Source organism: Pelobates fuscus, chromosome 10 (assembly GCF_036172605.1).
Source record: "Pelobates fuscus isolate aPelFus1 chromosome 10, aPelFus1.pri, whole genome shotgun sequence".
Lineage (NCBI taxonomy): Eukaryota > Metazoa > Chordata > Amphibia > Anura > Pelobatidae > Pelobates > Pelobates fuscus.
Window position 1 is genome coordinate 8,500,607 of NC_086326.1, and position 21,712 is coordinate 8,522,318.

Sequence of the window (21,712 nt, forward strand, 5' to 3'; positions counted from 1 at the left end):
TCTGCATTCACTACACTAACACACTCTCTGCATTCACTACACTAACACACTCTCTGCATTCACTACAAATTTACACACACACTACATTCATTACACTGACACACTCTGCATTCACTACACCCTAACACACACTCTGCATTTATTACACACTAACACACACTCTGCATTCACTAAACTATGCACACACTCTGCATTCACTATACTAACATACACTCTGCATCAACTGTACACACAGCATCCATACACAAACATCCTGTATTCACAGTACACACACTACATCCACCACAAATTGAAACACTCTGCATTCACTATACACAGACACTGTGTCTAATACACACACTGCATCCGCTACAGACACTGCATCCACTAAACACATTTCATCTAGTACATACAAACACTACATCCACTACACAAACACACACTACATCACTGTACACACACTACATGCACTACTCAAACACACTTTGCGTTCACTATACACACTGCATCCGCTACACAAACACACACTCGGCATTCACTGCACAAACAGTATCTAATACACACAAACACTACATCCATTACACACATTCTAATTCACTTCCACTATACACACCACATTCAGTCCCGCATCATTGTCAGCGGACTAGGTAGGGCGTGGGCGGGCCCGGGAGGGAGGGGGCGGGGGGGAGGGAGGCCCAGACCTTGTGCTTTGTCAGGGGCCCCACAATTTCTGATGGCAGCCCTGGCTGTTCCCCCCACACATGAGCCAAGGCTTAATGCTGGGAAGTAGTCTGTTTAATGGCGGCACAGTTACAGAATTTATACAAGTCACAAACTCTGTGTCTGAGAGATAATTGAGTCAGGAACTGTACAAACTCAATTATTTCCAGGTACAGAAAAACATACAATTTACAAACACCACACAAATACCCCTAAAATACATAAAAATCGGTTCAGGGGTCGTGATTTTTAATGGAAGTCATAATTTGACCAACTACACACATGGTCCTATGCCCAAAACAGTTCCAGGGAAAAAGTGGTAGCGGTCGGTCAAGTTTGGTAGTCTAAAAACGAACAAACTACCGAACGTAATCAATAGTCATACTGTGGAGCTTGTTCCCCTCATTCAGACAAACAATTCCACCAAACAGTGCCCTTCCAGGTGGTGCAGAAACGAACGCACACGATGATGTCCAGCGGTGTTCAGGAATTTTAGTGCCAGATTTGAGTTCTGTGAGCTCGACGCGTTCGCAGGAACAAGATGGTCGCCACCTCGTGGTCATTCACATTAACTGCGGCCACCCAGACGAACAATTAGAATCGTTAAGAGGTGATGATAGGGCTTAACAAGCTCCCGGGTGGTCCATGGATGGGGCGCCTGTTAGGTTCCCGAACAGCATGGAATAATAGCACAAACCAAATCTTTTCATATGGCTTTTACAGGGCCCATAGTCCTGGGGCAAGAGGCTGGCATGCAGGCTCCTCCATGAGCCCATGGTGAGGTTACTTTCGCCACACCCCTATGTTTATAAGCTTCGGACCTACTGCTCATTTTGGACTTTTGACCTTGCATTCAGATTTGCCCTTTATCCCAGTGTCCTGCATTTGGAGCTCCCATCCTTAACCACATGATAAACTCTTTTTAATAAAAGGGAACATGAAATGTTTTGTCATACCTTGTATACATCATATTCTTTGATAATTTCATCAAATAAACTGTAAAGGTCATTCAGCAAGTCCACCACCTGGAGCGGAGTACTGGCCGAACATAGGGTGGTGAATCCCACAATGTCAGAGAAGAAGATAGTGACCGAGTTAAAGCTCTCAGGTTCCACCGATTTTCCACACATGAGCTGCTCTGCAATGAAACTGAACAGACAGATTAACCATAAACACAGTCTTATCAACAGCATCCATAGACCATGGGCAGTGGATGCAGAGAAGAACAGAAGAATAGACGAGTTATAGTTGGTTTGGTGGAAAAGTTGTGGTCAGGTTCTTGATAACCTTAAGACCATGAGCCAAAAACCCACAAATAAACCCACACAGAGTCAGACTACTAAAGGCCTTGTATAATCCTCCCTGCAACCTCGCAGAATCCTCATTCCCACCTCGCACAATCCTCACCACCGTCTCATGTGATCCTCACTGCTGCTTCGCATAATATTCCCTGGCGCTTCCCACGATCCTCTCCCCTTTGTTGTATGATCTTCCTTGCCTCTTCGAACGATCCTCCTCCCACCTTGTAGGATCCTCCCGGTCTCCTAGCACGATCCTTCCCACCCCCCTCGCACAATCCTGCCTGCTGCCTTGCACTTACCCCCTCCTGCACCCCCCTGCCTCGCACAAGCCTTCCGTATCCTCCATGCTGATAACAGACATCACAATCAGCAGAAGCAGAGTGTGAGGCTGCAGCCCACCACCTCTGTATGCTAATAACTGAGGGCCCACCCAGCAGGCTTACTAAAAGCACAGATGATTGTTAATTAGGGATTATTCTTGTTTACAGTGACCGAATAATCTCAATTTTATTAAAGACAGGAGGCGAATATTTGCTTATCTTTCTTTACTTAAACTCCCAGCAGCAAAGAAATAGTTAACAAAGATTGTAAAAATTCAACCAATCAGAATGCATAACAGTAATACATAGTGCCACCAGACTCCTCCGATCAGCACTAGAGTCAACCTTGTAAACGAAAAAACTTTATCGAATCAGGAACCACAGATCAAGGTAGATCATAATGAAGTCAACCATGTAAACCATGTCAACAATCACTCTAGGAGAGAAGAGAGAGACACTTTGTGAAAGTATGGTCTCTTAGTAGACAAGAGAAAAACAAGTATTCACAAGTAATTTAGGTAAATATATTAAAAGTTAATTTATAAATTATAATAAATTGTGATTGCATGGACTAATTCACTAGGTAGACAATATTGTATGATTTATAAAAAAAACTTGCGAAAGAGTGTACAAGGCAAGAATTCGAGAAACTTACCTTGAAGGATGGGAAGAGTATTCGAAGGGAGGGAAAATATTCGCCTCCTATCTTTAATAAAATTAATCTAGAATAGAATAATCCCTAATTTTATGGCAAGACAGGCTTCATATTTGCTGTTTTAACCCTCTAATAAAATAGAAAAAGCAGCATGTGGTGTAGATTTGAAAAAAAAAGTTCAAAAGGTGGTTTCACTTGACCAGTCCACGGAGGATAGAATATCTGACAGTAAACTGCCTGCATGAAGAGCAGAGCTGACGGAATGAGCACCAAAAGATTGGTCAATTCCTGCTTGAATGAGCAACCGTCTGATCCAGCGTGCAATCATGGGAGTAGAGAACGGTTTGTGAGGTCTGACATAGGAAACAAGAAGATTCCCTGTAGGGGGACGTAGAGTGGACGTGTTCTCAATGTAGCAACGTGTACACAGGGCAACAGAGAGGGACGGTCTGTCAGGGAAATATTGGTAAAAAAATGATGAGGAGTTAGTCTTAGTACGTCTGGTAATAGAAAATTAGACTCCATCTGGCGTGAAGGCCACGGCATGAAAATCAAAGGCCTGAATGTCTGAAACTATGAGGAAAGACACCCAATAAAAAAGGAGGGCCAATTTTGCAGAAAGTTGGTGAAGGCCAGGGTTCCAAAAGAGAAAAAAACTTGAAAAACATCCCAGAAATTTGAATATCTAGCTGTAGGGGGTCTTGCCAGGCATATGCCCTGTAAAAGTCTGCACACGGAAGGATGCTTCCCTATTGATTCCCTATTGAACAACCCTCAGACCTCATCTCACACTCATACTCAGTGCATATGCACTCATATGCAGGAGGGTGAGCTTCAGAAGAAGCTTGTTCATGAAAGCTTTGGGTATGGACTCCACAATAGTGGAGAAAAGCCATGCCCGTAGTTCTGCAGAAATGGCAGGATCTTGATGATCAGACATAGTGTCTTACAAGAAGTTATTAAATGAGCAGTGGCCAAGGCCAGAAAGGTATTGTCATGCATGAAAAAGGGCATTCATTCTCGAGAATTGTGCCTCTTTATAAATCACTGGTAAGACCACATATTGAATATGCTGTGCAATTTTGGGCACCTGTTCTAAAGAAGGATATTATGGCACTAGAAAAAGTGCAGAGGCGGGCTACAAAATTAATAAAAGAAATGGAACATATCAGCTATGAAGAAAGGTTAACAAAAGTAAACCTATTTAGTTTAGAAAAACGTAGCCTAAGAGGGGATATGATAACATTATACAAATATATTCGGGGCCAATACAAACCATTGTGTGGACATCTATTCACAAACCGGACTTGAAATAGGGCACGAGGTCATGGGTTTAGAATGGAAGAAAGAAGATTTCGTCTAAGGCAAAGGAAAGGTTTTTTTACTGTAAGAACAATCAGGATGTAGAATTCTCTGCCTGAAGAAGTGGTTTTATCAGAGTCCATACAGATGTTCAAACAGCTACTAGATGCATACTTGCAAAAACAGAATATTCAAGTATATAATCTTTCAATGTAGGGTAATAACTGCTTGATCCAAGGATAAATCTGACTGCCATTCTGGGGTCAAGAAGGAATTTTTTCCCTAGCTTATTGCAAAATTGGAAGTGCTTTAAACTGGGTTTTTATGCCTTATTTTGGATCAACAGCAAAAAACAAATGTGAGGAAGGCTGAACTTGATGGACGCAAGTCTCTTTTCAGCTATGTAACTATGTAACTATGTAACTATGTAATAATAACAATGAGATAGTGAGGATAGAACAAATTCTCAATTACTTAAATTGTAGAGAAATACTGCACAGGTAGTCATAAACTAGTGAGTTTAAAAAAAATCGATCTTGAAAAAGACCCAGGTTGGGGTTGAAACGTTGATCGAGACAGTGTCAATTTTTGCTTACATGCAATAAATAATACTTATTTTTTCACATAAAAACCTGTGAGTGCACCTACTTCACTTTGAGACTTACCAGGGTATGTAACACATTGTATTACTGAAAGTTGAGTGTCAAGCTTTTGGATATATATATGTATGTGTATATATATATATATATACACACACACACACACACACATATACACACATATACACACACAATATCGAAACCAACAACTCTGGTACCATATAAATTGATTTTAATAAAGTGAATATATCAAATTAAATCAAAGGCAATGTAATCGGAATAGACTCACCTGGGATGCAAGAAGCAAAGAAAGAGGAGTTGGGAGGAGTTTGGTGGCATTAGGTATTCCTGTTATGCATTCTGATTGGTTGAATTTTTACAATCTTTGTTAACTATTTCTTTGCTGCTGGGAGTTTCAGTAAAGAAAAATAAGCAAATATGAAGCCTCCTGTCTTGCCATAAAATTGGGAGGGTAATGCCTGGGGTAAGTAGACAGGTAAGGTTACCAGACCCAAGAGCTGTATCAGGGAATAATTTAAGTGTTACCTCGGTAACATCGTTGATAGTAGCTTGTCTGTTTTCTTTTTCTCGGCTATAAGTTTGGCCGTCCTTTCTTCCACTACATCCTCCAGGTGATTGGCGTATTTCTCCAGTTTAATAACCATATTGTCCAAGATGCCGACATGTCTAAAGAGATCCCAGAAATAAACAGCTTATCCTGACAATGGAGAAACCAGACCCGTTAATTAATCCTGTATCAATTCCCCATTATTCGTTCTTATTACATTAGTTTGATGATTGTGTAATGAAGTATACAGAATCCACCAGCTCTTTGCAAACTTTAAGAAAAATTACTTCTCTTTGTCACCTACTTTGGGATAAAATGTGCAATTTCAGGGTCAGTTACTTTAATTCCAGGTTTGTGAATAATCGTAGTGTGCTAACTGCTATCAGACCAGTAACCTTTCATTTCACTTCTTATTTTCAAGTATTTACAAAGTATTTTAGTCTGATTAGTGTATAGATGTCCTAATGATACCATTTATTGTAACTGTCTAATGTTTTGTTTTTCCCCTTTAAAGGGACACTATAGTGACCAAAACAACTTTATCTTAATTAAGCCGTTTTGGAGTACAGATCATATCCCTGCAGTCTCGCTGCTCCCTTCTCTGCTATTTATTTGTTAAATCACTTTGTTTTACAGCCCCAGTCACTCCTCCTTGCATGTGACTTATACAGCCTTCCTAAACACCAGTAAATAAAGATCTAATGTTTAAACTTCCTTTTAAAACTTCCTTTATTGCATGTTTCATTTAGAAGTTCTTATCTCCTGCTCTGGTAATAGTCTTCTAGACCTTGCAGAAGCCTCCCATGTGTGATTAAAGTTCAATTTACAGAGCAGGAGATACAAATGTCTAAAGCAAGTTAACATCTGATTGAAAATGAAACCATTGTTTTCATGCAGGCTCTGTCAGTCCCAGCCAGGGGAGGTGTGACTAGGGCTGCATGAACAGAAACAACGTGATTTAACTCTTAAATGGCAGAGAATTGAGTAGTGAGACTTCAGAGGTCTGATCTATACACAAAAACTGCTTCATTAAGCTAAAGTTATTTTGATGAATACAGTGTCCCTTTAATTTTGTTTCCTAAATAGAAAATATGTAATACAATCTACCGTATATACTCGAGTATAAGCCGACCCGAATATAAGCCGAGGCCCCTAATTTTACCCCAAAAAACTGGGAAAACTTATTGACTCGAGTATAAGACTAGGGTGGGAAATGCAGCAGCTACTGGTAAATTTCTAAATAAAATTAGATCCTAAAAAAATTATATTAATTGAATATTTATTTACAGTGTGTGTATGAATGCAGCGTGTGTGTATGAGTGCAGCGTGTGTGTATGAGTGCAGTGTGTGTATGAGTGCAGTGTGTGTATGAGTGCAGTGTGTGTATGAATGCAGTGTGTGTATGAGTGCAGTGTGTGTGTATGTATGAGTGCAGTGTGTGTATGTGTGCAGTGTGTGTGTGCATGTGTGTATGAGTGCAGTGTGTGTATGAATGCAGTGTGTGTATGAGTGCAGTGTGTGTGTGTGTGTGTGTATGTGTGCAGTGTGTGTGTGTGTGTGTGTATGTGTGTATGAGTATGTGTGCAGTGTGTGTATGAATGCAGTGTGTGTGTGTGTGTGTGTGTGTGTGTTGCAGAGCCTTGGTGGGGAGTGGGCAATTTTTTAAATTTTTTTTTATAATTTTAATATTTTTTATGATTAATTTTTATTTTATTTTATTTAATTTAATTATAATTTTTTTATTATTTTAATATTTATTTTTTATTATTTTATTTGTAATATTTATTATTTTATTTTTTTTCGTCCCCCCTCCCTGCTTTATGTTAAATTGTTTTTATTACGTTCTCTTATGTTAAGCGTACACAAAGCATATATAAACTTTTGTTGCAACATTGCCTACGCAGAGGCTCTGCTCGTATATCACAGGTACTTGGAAATGCGCCTACGCAGAGGCTCTGCTTGTTATGGCAAAATATAATTAAAAAAAAACCCGCCTACGCAGAGGCTCTGCTTGTATGACAAAGGTAATCAACGATACGCCTACGCAGAGGCTAACTTATAGCAATACTTCTCAGTTTTGTATCGTTGTGTGTGTTATCAGCGAATCGGCTTGGTTGTTTGTAGCCTTGGCCTATGTCTACATGTACTGTGGTCGGCTCTTATGTATTTAAGTGTGTGTTCACGGTGTTTGGGGTCCGCTGTGCGGAGAGTATGCGACCACGGGGTCTCCTCCTGAAGTTGTTTAGTACGGTAGGTTCGATCCCTTTCGGGAATCCCTGGTGGGTGAAATGTATCAGTCCGGGGTGTCGGCATCGTCAGGGTCGATAAACAGTGTGGGTTATACTGGTCGTGTGTGGGGGTTTGTGACTTTGTGTGTCACGGTGTGTTGTGTGGTCGGTTGGGCGTCAGTCGGTGTCCCGTCCCATTGTAGTTTGAGTCGTGGCCATGTCCGTAGCTGGGCAGCGTATGGCTGGTCCGTTGCGTGTCTCTCTTTGTGGGTGTCGTTAGTGGGTGCCGTGTGATTTTTTGGAGCACATTCATGTGCATGGCTACCTCCCTCCCCCGCGTTCCGCTGTCTGTGGGGGGGTGGTATCTAGTATGGTGTCAAGAGTTGCTGTGTGGCACTGTCCCATCGCTGAGGAGGTGGGTGTCGGTCGAGTGTGCGAGGCTGTGTCTCATGTATTGTGCAAGAGAGTAGCTGTCCCGGCGTTGGTCCTGTGTTTGCTCCCGCAACCTGTGTGGTGCTTGGGCTTCGTGTGTGGGGTATTTTTATGTGTCCGTGTCGCCGGGTCTGAGTGGCTGGGTGTCGTTCGTTTCCCTTGTGGGTCTAATGCCAACCCGATTCTCTCGTGGGTGTATGGGTTGTTTAGTAGGTGTATGTGTGGTGATTTGGTCGACCTCGGGTCTTGGGTATGTGTGTCTCGGTATCTGTGGCCTGTGGAAAGTCTGTGGACGGTGCGTGTCCGCTCGGTTCAGTGATCGGGTCCGCCGAGGTGTAGTCGGGGTAGTGCAGTGGTGTGCTTGGGTTATATTGAGTGGTCGTGAGTGTTGTCCTTTACGTCGTGTGTCCGTTCGGGTGAGGGAGGAGGGTTCCATGGGTTAGGGATGAGTAATGCCCCCCATCGCCGCCCCAGAGCTGCTGTCCCCCGGGGCCGCATTCTGAGGTCCTCTGGGCCTCCATGGCTCTCTTCGTGCTCCTGCTTACGGTTCAGCAAGATGCGGTAGAAAGTCGTCCGAGTTAATGTGACGTAGCCAGTAGAACCAACGGTTTGTGTAGTTCTCCCTCTGTTTCGGGGTGGTTGCCTTCATGTCCTCGTATTTTCTTATGTCCTCCACTTCCTCCACCCATCTTCTCATGGGCGGTGTGCTTTTCTGTTTCCAAAACGTGGGGATCGTAGCCTTGGCCGCGTTAAGGAGTCTCGGGATGACTGATCTGGTGTAGGCCGGCGTCGGCATGGTGGTATGATGGAGGAGGAAGGCGGCTGGTGTCCGCGATAGGGTCTCGTCCGTTATGTCCCGTATCACTTTTCGGATCGCTTCCCAGAAGGGTCGAATACGGGCGCATTCCCACCAGATATGGGTAAAGGTGCCCGTCGCTGTGTCGCATCGCCAGCATGTGTCGGGGATCCGGCTGTCTCTGGCTCGATGGGGTAATGTACCACCTGGTAAGGATTTTGTAAGAATTTTCCTGTAGCCTTGCCGAGCCCGGTGTTTTCTGTACGTGGGTGATGATCTTGTCCCAGTCTGCGTCGGTTAGGGACTCGTTAATGTCCTCCTCCCAGCATCTGATGCACGGTGGTGCCAGAATGTATCTGTTCACTACGATGGCTGAATAGATTTGGTATACGGCCCGGGCCGGTTCCTGGTCCTGCGTGCATAACATTTCGAACTGCGTCAGCTCTCGTTGTAGGCAGGGCCTTTGCAGAATTGATCGAATGTATTGCACGATCTGCGCCCGTGCTAGGGTATGCGTGAATGTGAGTGGTTGGTCGGGGAAGAGTTCAGTCGTCGGGCGAACTGCGAATGGTCGACTGAGTACGTCTTTGATACGCAGGGTTGGGATGTGTTTGGTCAGGCCGGGCAGCTGGCTCTGGTCCCCGGCCGGAAAATCCGGGTTGCCTGTCAGTGGGAGTAGCGGACCTGGATCCGTTGTCAAGTATTGTTTCGTGCCGTGTCTGTGCCAGACCTGCATAGTCGCCGTTACGAATGGGTTCAGTATTCGTAAGCGGCGGTAAGCGGTTTTCGTAATCCATGGCAGGGCACGTAGGTTGCAGTTGGTTATATCTGATTCCAGTTGGGCCCATATTTTCGTGCACCTCTCCGTTGTCCAGCTCAAGAGCCTATTAAGGTGCATCACCTGGTAATATTTTCCGAAATCGGGGAGCGCCAGTCCCCCTCGAAGTTTGGGCAGTGTCAATTGAGAATGGGCTATGCGCGGGGACCTGCCCTTCCATACAAACCTGCGAACCTCCGATTTCAGGGTCGAGAAGAAGGAATCAGGGGCCAATATTGGCACCGTCTGGAATATGAAAAGAAACTTAGGTAGCAGCGTCATCTTGACTGCGTTCACCCTTCCTAGCCAAGAGATATAGTATGGGTTCCACGTGTGTAGTTCCTCAACCGCCTTCTTGAGGATGGGGATATAGTTATGGGTATATAGGTCTGCCGGGTTTGGTGTTAGCCAGACTCCCAGGTATCGCATGTGCTGGTTGCACCAGCGATATGGGTATTTTCGCTGGAGTGTCTGCCTGAGCGCGTCATTTATTGATAGACCTAGGATTTCTGACTTCGTAAAATTGATTTGGAGATTCGAAACTCTGCCGTATGTTTCAAATTCCGACTGGATGGCTTGCAGGGTCGAGTCTGGGGTTGTGACTATAAATAGGAGGTCGTCCGCGTATGCTAGGGTCTTGTGGTGGGTCCGCCCTATAGTCATCCCTTGTATGCCATCATTTTGTCTTATTCTGTTCAGGAAGGGTTCCAGTGTCAGTGCGAAGAGCAGGGGTGATAGTGGGCAGTCTTGCCTGGTTCCATTGTGGATCTGGAATGGGTCTGTTAGTGCTCCATTGATCCGAATGCGGGCGGTCGGGCGCGTGTATAATGCCTTTACCCAGGAGAGGTAGTGTGGTCCCACGCCTAGAGTCTGGAGTGTGCCGAACATGAGGTCCCAGTCCACCCGGTCAAACGCTTTTTCTGCGTCCGTGGATAGGAGGAGCGTTGGGGTCTTCAGTGATCTGGCATGTGCTATGATTTTCAGGGCTCTGATGGTGTTGTCCCTCACCTCTCTCCCTGGGATGAATCCCGTTTGATCCGGGTGGATTGTTGAGGGTAGTAGGGGGGCAAGGCGTGCCGCCAGGACGCTTGCTAGGAGTTTCAGGTCCGTGTTTAATACGGAGATCGGGCGGTAGCTTGGGCATAGCGTAGGGTCCTTACCCTCCTTGGGTAGAAGGGTGATGTTCGCGGCCGTGAACTGGGCCGTTGGCGCAGCTCCTTCTAGAATGGAGTTGAGGGCCGCTTGCAGTTTCGGGAGGAGGTCTGTTGAGAAGGTCTTATAGTAGGTGAGGGGGAAGCCATCAGGTCCCGGTGCCTTGCCTGTTTTTGCTCTTTTGAGAGCGTGTGCCAGTTCTTCGGTCGTGATGGGTGTTTCTAGGTTCTCCTGGTCAGCGTTTTCCAGTCTGGGTCCGTTTGCGGTGTCCAGATATCGCCGGATCTCATCGAGTTTTTGGTGGTGCGATTCCCCTGGTACGTCTTGGCGCAGGTGGTAAAGTCCTTGGTCGTAAGAGAGGAACGTGGATGAGATCTGGTCCGGGAGGTGCAGGTGCTGTTGTTGCGGGCCTTTGATTTTTGGGATGTATAGCTGGGTCCTGCGTTGTTTTAGGAGATTCGCTAGTAGTCTCCCACACTTGTTCCCGTGTTCGAATATTACGTGCTTGAAGTGTTGGTATGAGCGCTGTATCGAGCGGTTCAGGTGCGAGGAGAGTTGGTCCCTTTTGTTGACCAGGTCTCTGTAGACCTCCGCGTCGAATGTGCGTTTGTGGGTGGCTTCCAGGGTTGCGATCTCCCTGCTGAGGGTTATCATAGCCTGTTTTGCTTCCTGCTTACGGGTGGCGCACGCTGTAATCAGCTGGCCCCGGATCACTGCTTTGTGGGCCTCCCAACACATCAGGGGTGTTGTCTCCCCCAGCTCGTTGTCCGTGAAGTAGTCTTGTATAGACTGTCTGGTCTTGTCTACTAGTAGCGCATCAGAGAGGATCGATTCATTCAATCTCCAGGAGGTTTGTCTTGGCCTGTACAGGGGTGATTGTAGTTTTATACGGATAGGGCAGTGGTCCGACCATGTCATGGGCAATATTTCCGCCTCCTTGAGCAAGGTGAGGTCTCGGTGGGGTAGTAGGAAATAGTCTAATCTCGAGTATGAGGAGTGAGTCGCGGAGTAAAAAGTGTAGTCGCGGGTCAAGGGGTGGAGCGCCCGCCAGCAGTCTGTGAGTTGATGGTAGTGGATGGTGCGTAGTGTGTTGGCGTTTCTGTTATCCGGTGTAGGTCCTTGTTTGGCTGTCGAATCTTGCCCGGGGTGCAGCGCCAGGTTTAGATCACCGCCGATGATCAAGGTGCCTTCCGTGAATTTCGTAAGTGTGTTTAGCGCATTGCGTAGGAATTGGTGTTGCTTTGAGTTTGGGGAATAGAGGCTGGCAAAGGTGTAGGTCTGGTTTAGTATGGTGCCTTTCATGAAGACATATCTGCCCTGTTTGCATCTGAGCGTGTCCCGTTCAATATAAGGGATCCGGCTGGAGAAGAGAACGCCAACTCCCAGCGTTCGTCTGTCTGGGTTGTTGCTGAAATATCCCTGGCGATAGTAGCAGTCTTTCAGTGCTGGGGCTCTACCTTCCTGGAAATGTGTTTCCTGAAGGAAAGCTATGGATGCCTTATAGTGTTTGAGATCTCGCAGGAGACTAGATCGTTTCTCACGCACGTTGAGGCCATGTACGTTGTATGAGACTACGGTGAGGTCCTCTCGGGCGAATCGGCTCGACCCCTGGGCCTGCATCTCCGGAGCGGCCAGGAGGGGCTATGCGGTGTTTCGTGGAGAGGAGGGGAAAGGTGGGTTAGTCCGGCTAGGGGCGGTGGGTGTGTGTGTTCGTGTATTGTTGTGGTTGTATCCGTGTGCGTGGCCAAGTTAGTCGTGGTTCCTACTGTATCTATGGAACCTGGTTTTAGTAAGGATAGTGGACAAGAGTCCCGGTGTCAGGTGCCCCCCACCCGCCGTGTGTCGGGCTTGGGTCTGATCCGGGAGGGAAGTCGTACCTCCTGTGTGGGGTAACGTTATGTCCTGTTCCTGTGGGGGTGGTGGGTAGTCGGGATGGGCCGATGGATCCTGTCCTGTTCAGTTGTGGTGTAGTCTGCAGAGCCGTGGGCCTGTCAGATAGGTTTGTCTGTGGTTTGTTGAGTTTGGGGATCCGTCTCCTATGTGGCTTAGGATTTGAGTGGGCTGCTGTCCCTGCTATATTGGTGCTTGCGTGGGTCGTCTATTGCATATGGTCTGTTACTTGGCAACGGGTCTGGTTTGGTACGCGTTCACCTGCCTTGGCGGTGTCTGTGTCTGTGTCTCTTGGAGTTCTCGTGAGTGGTTTCGGGGTGCGGGCCGTCGGCCTTTTGTTGGGGGTGGGTGCTAAGTATCAGTTTCTACTTTTGTTCCGGTGCGCTGTGTGCGGTGGGCCTATGTGGGGTAGGGTGTCCCATTGTTGGCTGGCTCTGTGTGGTTTGGGTGTTAGGGCGCTGCGTGGGTTAGTTCAGGAGTGGTTTGTCTCTTGGGGTGGTCCCGAGTCATCGTGTGCGGCCCTGGTGAACGTGCGGTGTATGGTGCCGTGGGGCCGACTCGCCGTCTGGGGCTGTCTGCGCCTATATCCTGCCCTCTATCTATGGGGGCCGGTCCCAACCCCTCGAGTCTGTGTGGTGTCGTACGTCTGGGTAGTTGTGCGTTTGTCTTTGCGTCGTTGCTGAGTCTACATATGTGGTGGGGCACTAGGGTAGGGCTGTGCCCGTAGCTGTGTGAGGTCTAGAGTCGGCAATGGTGGCGTCTATCTATTGGGGGGCCTAAGTTCGAGCTGGTGTTCTCCCTCCCTCCCTCCCCTACCTCCCTCCACCTCCACCCTCCATCCATCTCCCCCCTCCCTCCCCGTTTGCGTGCTGAATCTGCAGAATAACACGTAGGGTTCGGGCTAGTGTTGCAAATTGGAGGCTCTAGGCTGTGTGTACTGGGCTTTTGGCATGTGCGAGTATCTGGTAGTATCATGCAAGTGGTGTGTGTCCAGTTCTCACGTTAGTATTCTTTCTTTGGCAGTCCTAGGTAGATCGTCCTGGTATACCCGCTTTTTTCTCCCCTACTCCCTCCCTCTCCCATATCAGCCTTCACCCCCCTCTCATCCCATCGTCCCACCCCTGTTTGTCCGTTCCTTGAGAGTGCGTCTTGCGTCCCATCCCCCACCCAAAAATAAGAACTGTTGGGGTCCCCCTTTGTGGTGTGTGGGGCCAGTATTAAGGCTCATCCTTGGAGTGTGTTCAGCGGCTCGTGCAGTCCGCCTCCCCTCCCCCCTCGCCCCCACCCCAGCCCCCAAAAGTTAAGTCCCCAGGTTCTGTAACTTGCCCCTTGCTAGGGTACTCACGGTCTGTCGTAGTTGTCTGCTATGTGGTGGGTGTTTGTCTTACCGCCAAGGCAGCACGGTGCGATGTGGGTTTACATCTCGTGTCCGACTTGGCCAGGACGTCCCTCACGGTGGCGTTGTGGCTGGGGTCGCTGCTGGCCCGGGTCTCTTCCTTGCAGTAGTTGGGGTCTGTTGGGTTGTGAGAGGAACGACCTCGCCAGCCAGTTGGGAACCGTGACCGGTGGGAGTCCCAGAGTGCGCATAAACGGGTGGACGTCTTCTGGTTTCCGTATTGTCAGGTAGTCCGGGCCGTGTCGGGCTGAGAGGGAGAAGGGGTATCCCCAGCGGTATTGTATGCCAGCGTGTTGCAGGGCGGTGGTGATCGGGCGTAGGGCTCGTCTGGCCTGCAGTGTGTAGCGGGATTAGTCTTGAAAGATAGCAATGGTCTGGCCTTCCAAGCGAATGGTGCCCAAGCGTCTTGCCGTGCGCAAAATTTCTTCTTTTAATTGGAAGTTATCTAGGCAGCACACAATGTCTCTGGGCTGATCTTCTGGTGCAGGTGGTGGTCTTATTGCTCGGTGGGCCCTGACTAGGCCTAGTCTGGGCATATTCTGATTGCCTAATACCTGACTAAAGATCTGTCTCAGGAGCTCTGGGATATTTTCAGCCGGGCCCCCCTCTCTGACTCCACGGACTCGCAGGTTCATCCTGCGGCCGCGGTTATCTAAATCGTCTACCCACGTGGTCAGGTGGGCTATGTCAGCCTCTTGGGTTGTTACTGCGGTATTGGCTTGCTGTAAGTCTGTGCGGAGTGCCCTGGTTTCGGCCTCCGCCACAGACATCCATGCCTCCACATTGGTTAGGTCTGCTCTCAATTGGGCCACTTCTTCCCGGACCACGCGGCCCAGGCGGTCGGAGAGGGCCTCAAACTCCATTTTGGTAAGTAGATTGGGCAGTATCGCCCTCCACTCACCGTCCGGTTGCAGAGGTTGCTCCGGTATCAGGGAGGGTGATGGTGAGAGCCTCAGTGGGGTAGATGGCGTGGAATCCCTGGTCGGGCTTGCGGCCTCCATTTCGTGCTGCGGCGTTCTGTCGCGGGCCGCGGTGTGTAGGAAGGCCCGGATAGTATATACCCACATCGAGTATATACGGTATGTTATATAAAGCAACAAACATTCTGTAGAAAGTGTATTGCTCTGGAAACCAGCTATACATTTTATTCCACTCCCAATAATGGGTATAGTAGGCTGCTGGGCTGTATGAGATATTAATCCATACCCCCAACCCCTTCTAAACATGATTCTCACAATTTTACTTCCTTGTAAATAAAATACATTCATGTTGTCTGTTAGTGTTTAATGTGTTATTCCGTGACAATCTAATATATCTCACCCCTCAGGACTCAATCCCCGCAAACGCCTCTTAATGGACGCGAACGATGGTCGTCTCTCTGGGTTCTCGTCCCAACACATTTTTAGCATGGTAATAATCCTTTCGTCACATTTTTCTGTCGATAAAGAAGGTCTCAACGGGTCGTTCGAGCTAGATTCCTTGAGTTTGCTAATAATTTCTGGAATGAACAAGTTGATAATTTTTTTGTGCTGCAGGTGAAAAGAACTATTTGTAAATTAATAGCAATCGATGTATTTACTTCCCACCAGACACAATGTAACCAGCTGTATCCCGGGATTACCTGACGGTTGCAGAGAGAGATCCTGGAACGGGCCATCCTCTCCGTCGTAAATCAACTCTTTCATAATTATAGCAAAACTGTAAACGTCTCCTTTCTGGGTGCCCTGGAACGGAAAGACCCCTAATCTCAGCAGTTCCGGCGCTGTCCAATATAGTTCTGTTCACAGGGGAGGATAAAAACAGCAACAACAAAAAAACACATTAACCACAATTATACGATATTTGACATCACAGAGCCGTCTCATCACAGAGCTATTATATCACTTTGAGGAAAAATTAGACCAAAATCATTGACGCCACGGTCCTGGCGGCCTCAGCAAGTTGAAGGGAATTTATGTTCTGTCTCGCAGAGCTTTCATTCCATTCTTACCTGAATAATTGACATTTTTAGCTGCAATATCTCGGAGAGTCGTTCCATATTTGTATTCCCATAAACCGAATCCGGAGAGTTTCACCTGCATGCGACTGTCTACCAAACAGTTCGACGGCTTTAGGTTCCCATGGGAATTGAGGGAACAATTGTGAAGGAAGCACATTCCCTAAAGAATAAAAAACGGGATCTGCATTAAATCGTAATATAATCTTTATAATACACCTGGCTGTGATATTCACCGAAGGGAGGAGTGTTAGCAATTCAGAGGGAATTCAATATGAACTGACTTGAGGAATAGCTCAGCTATGTCGGCCTTAAACTTGAAACTCACATTGTATTTTTATATTCATGTATATTGCAATTTTTTAAGAATGCCCCTGCTTTTTCCACCCCCCTTTCTAACACCCGTCTTCATACACCTTGGGTCAGGCTGTCTGTTATCTGACCCAATACTCACTAATTTCCATCTGTACGCTGCGTTTCAGAATTGTGTGCTCTGTCCTCCTGCAGCAATTTCTGGCAGGGATTTTGAAAAAGTGATTTCTCCAAAAATTGCAATATACATGAGTTAAAGAAAAGAAAACTTTAAAAGATGTTATATTGTAACATAAAGATTAAATTAAGATATTGAAACACTTTTTGATGACTGAGCAATGTCTTACAGTCAGTGCATTCATTATAGACAGGGCCAGATTAAGAGCCCATTGGGCCTGGTGCTGACAATTATGATGGTCTGAATACAGAATCTTATCGACAGAAAACACTAAAACAGTTATACATCCCAAGCATCATGTATCTGGTGGAGGTGGTGCTGGAGGGAAACTCACAGGGTATAGCTATAAGAAAAGACATCCTATGCTAATCTCTCGCTTTCATCTTTCAATCCGATGAAGCAGGATTTTGATGGCCGGGCCGGGGTAGGCCACTGATGTGAATCATGTGAATCATGTAACCAGAACCGTCCAAAGGTACAAACATGTCCAATAAGAGGGTGTGTCTGCACTAAATAATTTGATGGTCAGCCTAGGGTGAATGCACGTCAGGCTGCCTGCCAATCATGCAGAATGACCAACCAAGAACATACTGTGCAGACAGCACCCTGGGCTTGGCATAAAAGCGTCTAAAGATGCGCTAGTGCTACACTTTCTAAGGACTGTCCCCTAACACTCGCTGGTCCACTCCTCTCCTAACCTTCTTACTAGCAGGCAGACGCTCCTGTCATACAGTCTGGGACAGAGAAAAGGTGTATATAGTGAGTGTAGAAGAAAGGGAACATGCCATAGTGTTAGAGAGACTGAAGAAGCAAGAGCATTTGCATAGTGGAGCTGCAGCTCCATCAGTCCCTATGTTAATCCAGCCCTGATTATAGACATCAGTCAATAGACTACAGTCAGTGAGTCAATTATAGACATTGGTCAACAGTGCAGTTAGTGCATTCATTATAGACATTGGTCAACAGTGCAGTTAGTGACATACAGAAACATTCAGTTATAGACACTGGTCAATGGCAACAGCCTTCATGCGAATAGTGGACACTGGTCAATGGCTCATAGATTGAAGATGCTGACCAGTGTCCTACAATCATCTTATCAGTAATAAATGCTGTATAGGTATTAAATACTTACATTAACAATGTCGTAGGAAAAAGAGAGTTTGAATATCCAGTCCAGTTCGATGTCGTTATTCTGCAAAACATCCTGATAGATGAAGTTAGAATGGCAGCAACTACAGAACAAGTCATTGTATCCCACATTTAGGGTGCTACTGCACGCAGTCTGACATTCACTAAATATTGACTTTCAAGGAATCTTTAGTACTATTTTCATATCTTTCTTTATTGAAATCTCCAATAGCAGCAAACAATAAACCGACCAACAGAAAAACAGAACTACAAGGTATATAAATTCCAGGCCCTCCCACAGACTTATAGGTTCTTAGATGGGAAAAACAAGGTCCAACGCAATCCAACGGACACAAACAGAATAAACAACGGAAATCCGAACAACTTATATGAACGGAACCAGATGAAAAATATAAGTGAGAAAACAAAACAATCTGCATCCCAAGACAGAATATCTGTGACCCGCCAAAAAGAAAACAATTAGAGAAGCAGCGATAACTTGGCAGACAATTGTCAGAGAGAAAGGGAATTATCAAGACTTTGAAAACCAAAGAACTATGGCAACATCCCAAAACTGACAATACTTTGGCTGCGGACAAAAAGACAAAAAAATACCACGAAGTATGCACATATCACATACTATATCCATATATAACACACTCTATATATCACATACTATATCTATATATCACACACTATATCAATATATCACATACTATATCTATATATCACACACTATATCCATATATCACATACTATATCTATATATCACACACTATATCTATATATGACATACTATATCTATATATCACACACTATATCCATATATATCACATACTATATCTATATATCACAGACTATATCTATATATCACACACTATATCCATATATTACATACTATATCTATATATCACATACTATATCTATATATCACACACTATATCCATATATATCACATACTATATCTATATCTATATATCACACACTATATCCATATATTACATACTATATCTATATATCACACGCTATATCCATATATTACATACTATATCTATATATCACACAATATATCAATATATCACATACTATATCTATATATCACACACTATATCTATATATGACATACTATATCTATATATCACACACTATATCCATATATATCACATACTATATCTATATATCACAGACTATATCTATATATCACACACTATATCCATATATTACATACTATATCTATATATCACATACTATATCTATATATCACACACTATATCCATATATATCACATACTATATCTATATCTATATATCACACACTATATCCATATATTACATACTATATCTATATATCACACGCTATATCCATATATTACATACTATATCTATATATCACACAATATATCCATATATCACACACTATATCCATATATCACACACTATATCCATATATATCACATACTATATCTATATATCACACACTATATCTATATATCACACACTATATCTATATATATCACATACTATATCCATATATAACACACTCTATATATCACACACTATATCTATATATCACACACTATATCCATATATCACATACTATATCTATATATCACACACTATATCCATATATCACATACTATATCCATATATCACATACTATATCTATATATCACACACTATATCTATATATCACACACTATATCTATATATATCGCATACTATATCCATATATAACACACTCTATATATCACACACTATATCTATAAATCACACACTATATCCATATATCACATACTATATCTATATATCACACACTATATCTATATATCACACACACTATATCCATATATAACACACTCTATATATCACACACTATATCTATATATCACACACTATATCCATATATCACATACTATATCTATATATCACACACTATATCCATATATCACATACTATATCCATATATCACATACTATATCTATATATCACACACTATATCTATATATCACATACTATATCTATATATCACACACTATATCCATATATATCACATACTATATCTATATATCACATACTATATCTAAATATATCACACACTATATCCATATATTACATACTATATCTATATATCACATACTATATCTATATATCACACACTATATCCATATATCACATACTATATCTATATATCACATACTATATCTAAATATATCACACACTATATCCATATATTACATACTATATCTATATATCACATACTATATCTATATATCACACACTATATCCATATATCACATACTATATCTATATATCACATACTATATCCATATATCACATACTATATCTATCTATATATATATATATATATATATATATCTATATATCACACACTATATCCATATATCACATACTATATCTATATATCACATACTATATCCATATATCACACACTATATCTATATATCACATACTATATCTATATATCAAATACTATATCTATATATCACATACTATATCCATATATCACACACTATATCTATATATCACACACTATATCTATATATCACATACTATATCTATATATCACATACTATATCCATATATCACACACTATATCTATATATCACATACTATATCCATATATCACATACTATATCTATATATCACATACTATATCCATATATCACACACTATATCTATATATCACATACTATATCCATATATCACATACTATATCTATCTATCTATATATATATATATATATATATCACACACTATATCCACATATATAATGTGTTTCTTTTCAACCTATGTAACTATGTAACTAACATTCTCACATATCACGGTTACCTTGAGACTTCCTTTTTTACAGTACTGTGTGACAAGGCAGACATTGGGGGGCTCAGGGCACACCCCAAAGAAAGTTACCAGGTTCTCGTGCTTCATTTCACGCATCTGAAAACAATAGGAGAGATTTTTCAAGCATTCCTTAATATGTTCATACTGTCACATTCATGTATCTCCCGACTAAATGGCTACTAAAAAAGATTGGAAATACCCCATTTTGAATACTCTGTGAGTCTGCGTTGTCTACTCTCATGGCACATCGCAGCATACAAATGTGTGTATTTTATTACCGTGTTATGATATTTACAGTTAAAATGCCATGCAGAACTTAGAATATAACAACAATGTTTAATTTCTCACACTTTTTTTTATTTTATTCATTCTAATTGTTGTTTCATATATAACAATTTGAAGTTAAATGAAAGTCTAATTTCTCTTGAGCTATATCATATATAATAAGCGTGCACTTAATGTGAAAGAGGCAAATTATGGTTGAACAGATATATAGCTCACATTCTAGGTTTTGTGTTGGTTAGAACTTTTGCCTATGTCCTTAAGGGGTTAAGAGGTAATAGTACAGAATAGTAATAATAATAATAATAATAATAATAATTATAATATGTGACCCGCATTAAACACTACCCAGTGGGTATCATGGTATCCTCCAGGTTATATAATGTTTATACACGCAGAGCCTTACCACTCGGAGTTCTCGCAAGATACTGGCCTTCCTTACTCGAAACGCGTTGGTGTGGTCCGGGAGATATTTCAGGGCTACATGGTTTCCCTAAAAACAAATGTGATGTTTTAACAGAATCACATCAGACATAGAACCTGCCACCATCAGACATTGGGGATAGAACGTTTCCTAGATCCAACAGGAAGCGTAATTCTGACATTCACAAATCAATACATATAGAGTATACTGCCATAATAATGAACCCCTTTTTATGTGGATCACAAATGACAACGCAGAGCGCGGTCCTTCACATTTTCTCGTAGACAGAAAAGTTACGATAATTAAAAAAAAACAAATCAGCAACAATAAGAAGAGCCAGATACACAATATGACAACGCGGAGACTCGGGGCTGGACAG

The 21,712-nt window shown here is 43.6% G+C and overlaps 1 protein-coding gene across 1 annotated transcript in view; it reads right to left on the reverse strand.

Annotated features, from left to right (window-relative positions):
* The window catches only part of LOC134575541 (guanylate cyclase 2G-like), a 78,910-nt gene that overhangs the window by 36,462 nt on the left and 20,736 nt on the right, over positions 1-21,712 (reverse strand). Inside the window, exons 11-18 of the mRNA XM_063434839.1 lie at positions 21,316-21,402; positions 20,619-20,723; positions 17,774-17,845; positions 16,146-16,314; positions 15,777-15,932; positions 15,476-15,653; positions 5,423-5,563; positions 1,656-1,848 (exon numbers count right to left, since the gene is read on the reverse strand). Coding sequence (XP_063290909.1) covers positions 1,656-1,848; positions 5,423-5,563; positions 15,476-15,653; positions 15,777-15,932; positions 16,146-16,314; positions 17,774-17,845; positions 20,619-20,723; positions 21,316-21,402 — 1,101 coding nt within the window. The remainder of the gene's footprint in view (positions 1-1,655; positions 1,849-5,422; positions 5,564-15,475; positions 15,654-15,776; positions 15,933-16,145; positions 16,315-17,773; positions 17,846-20,618; positions 20,724-21,315; positions 21,403-21,712) is intronic.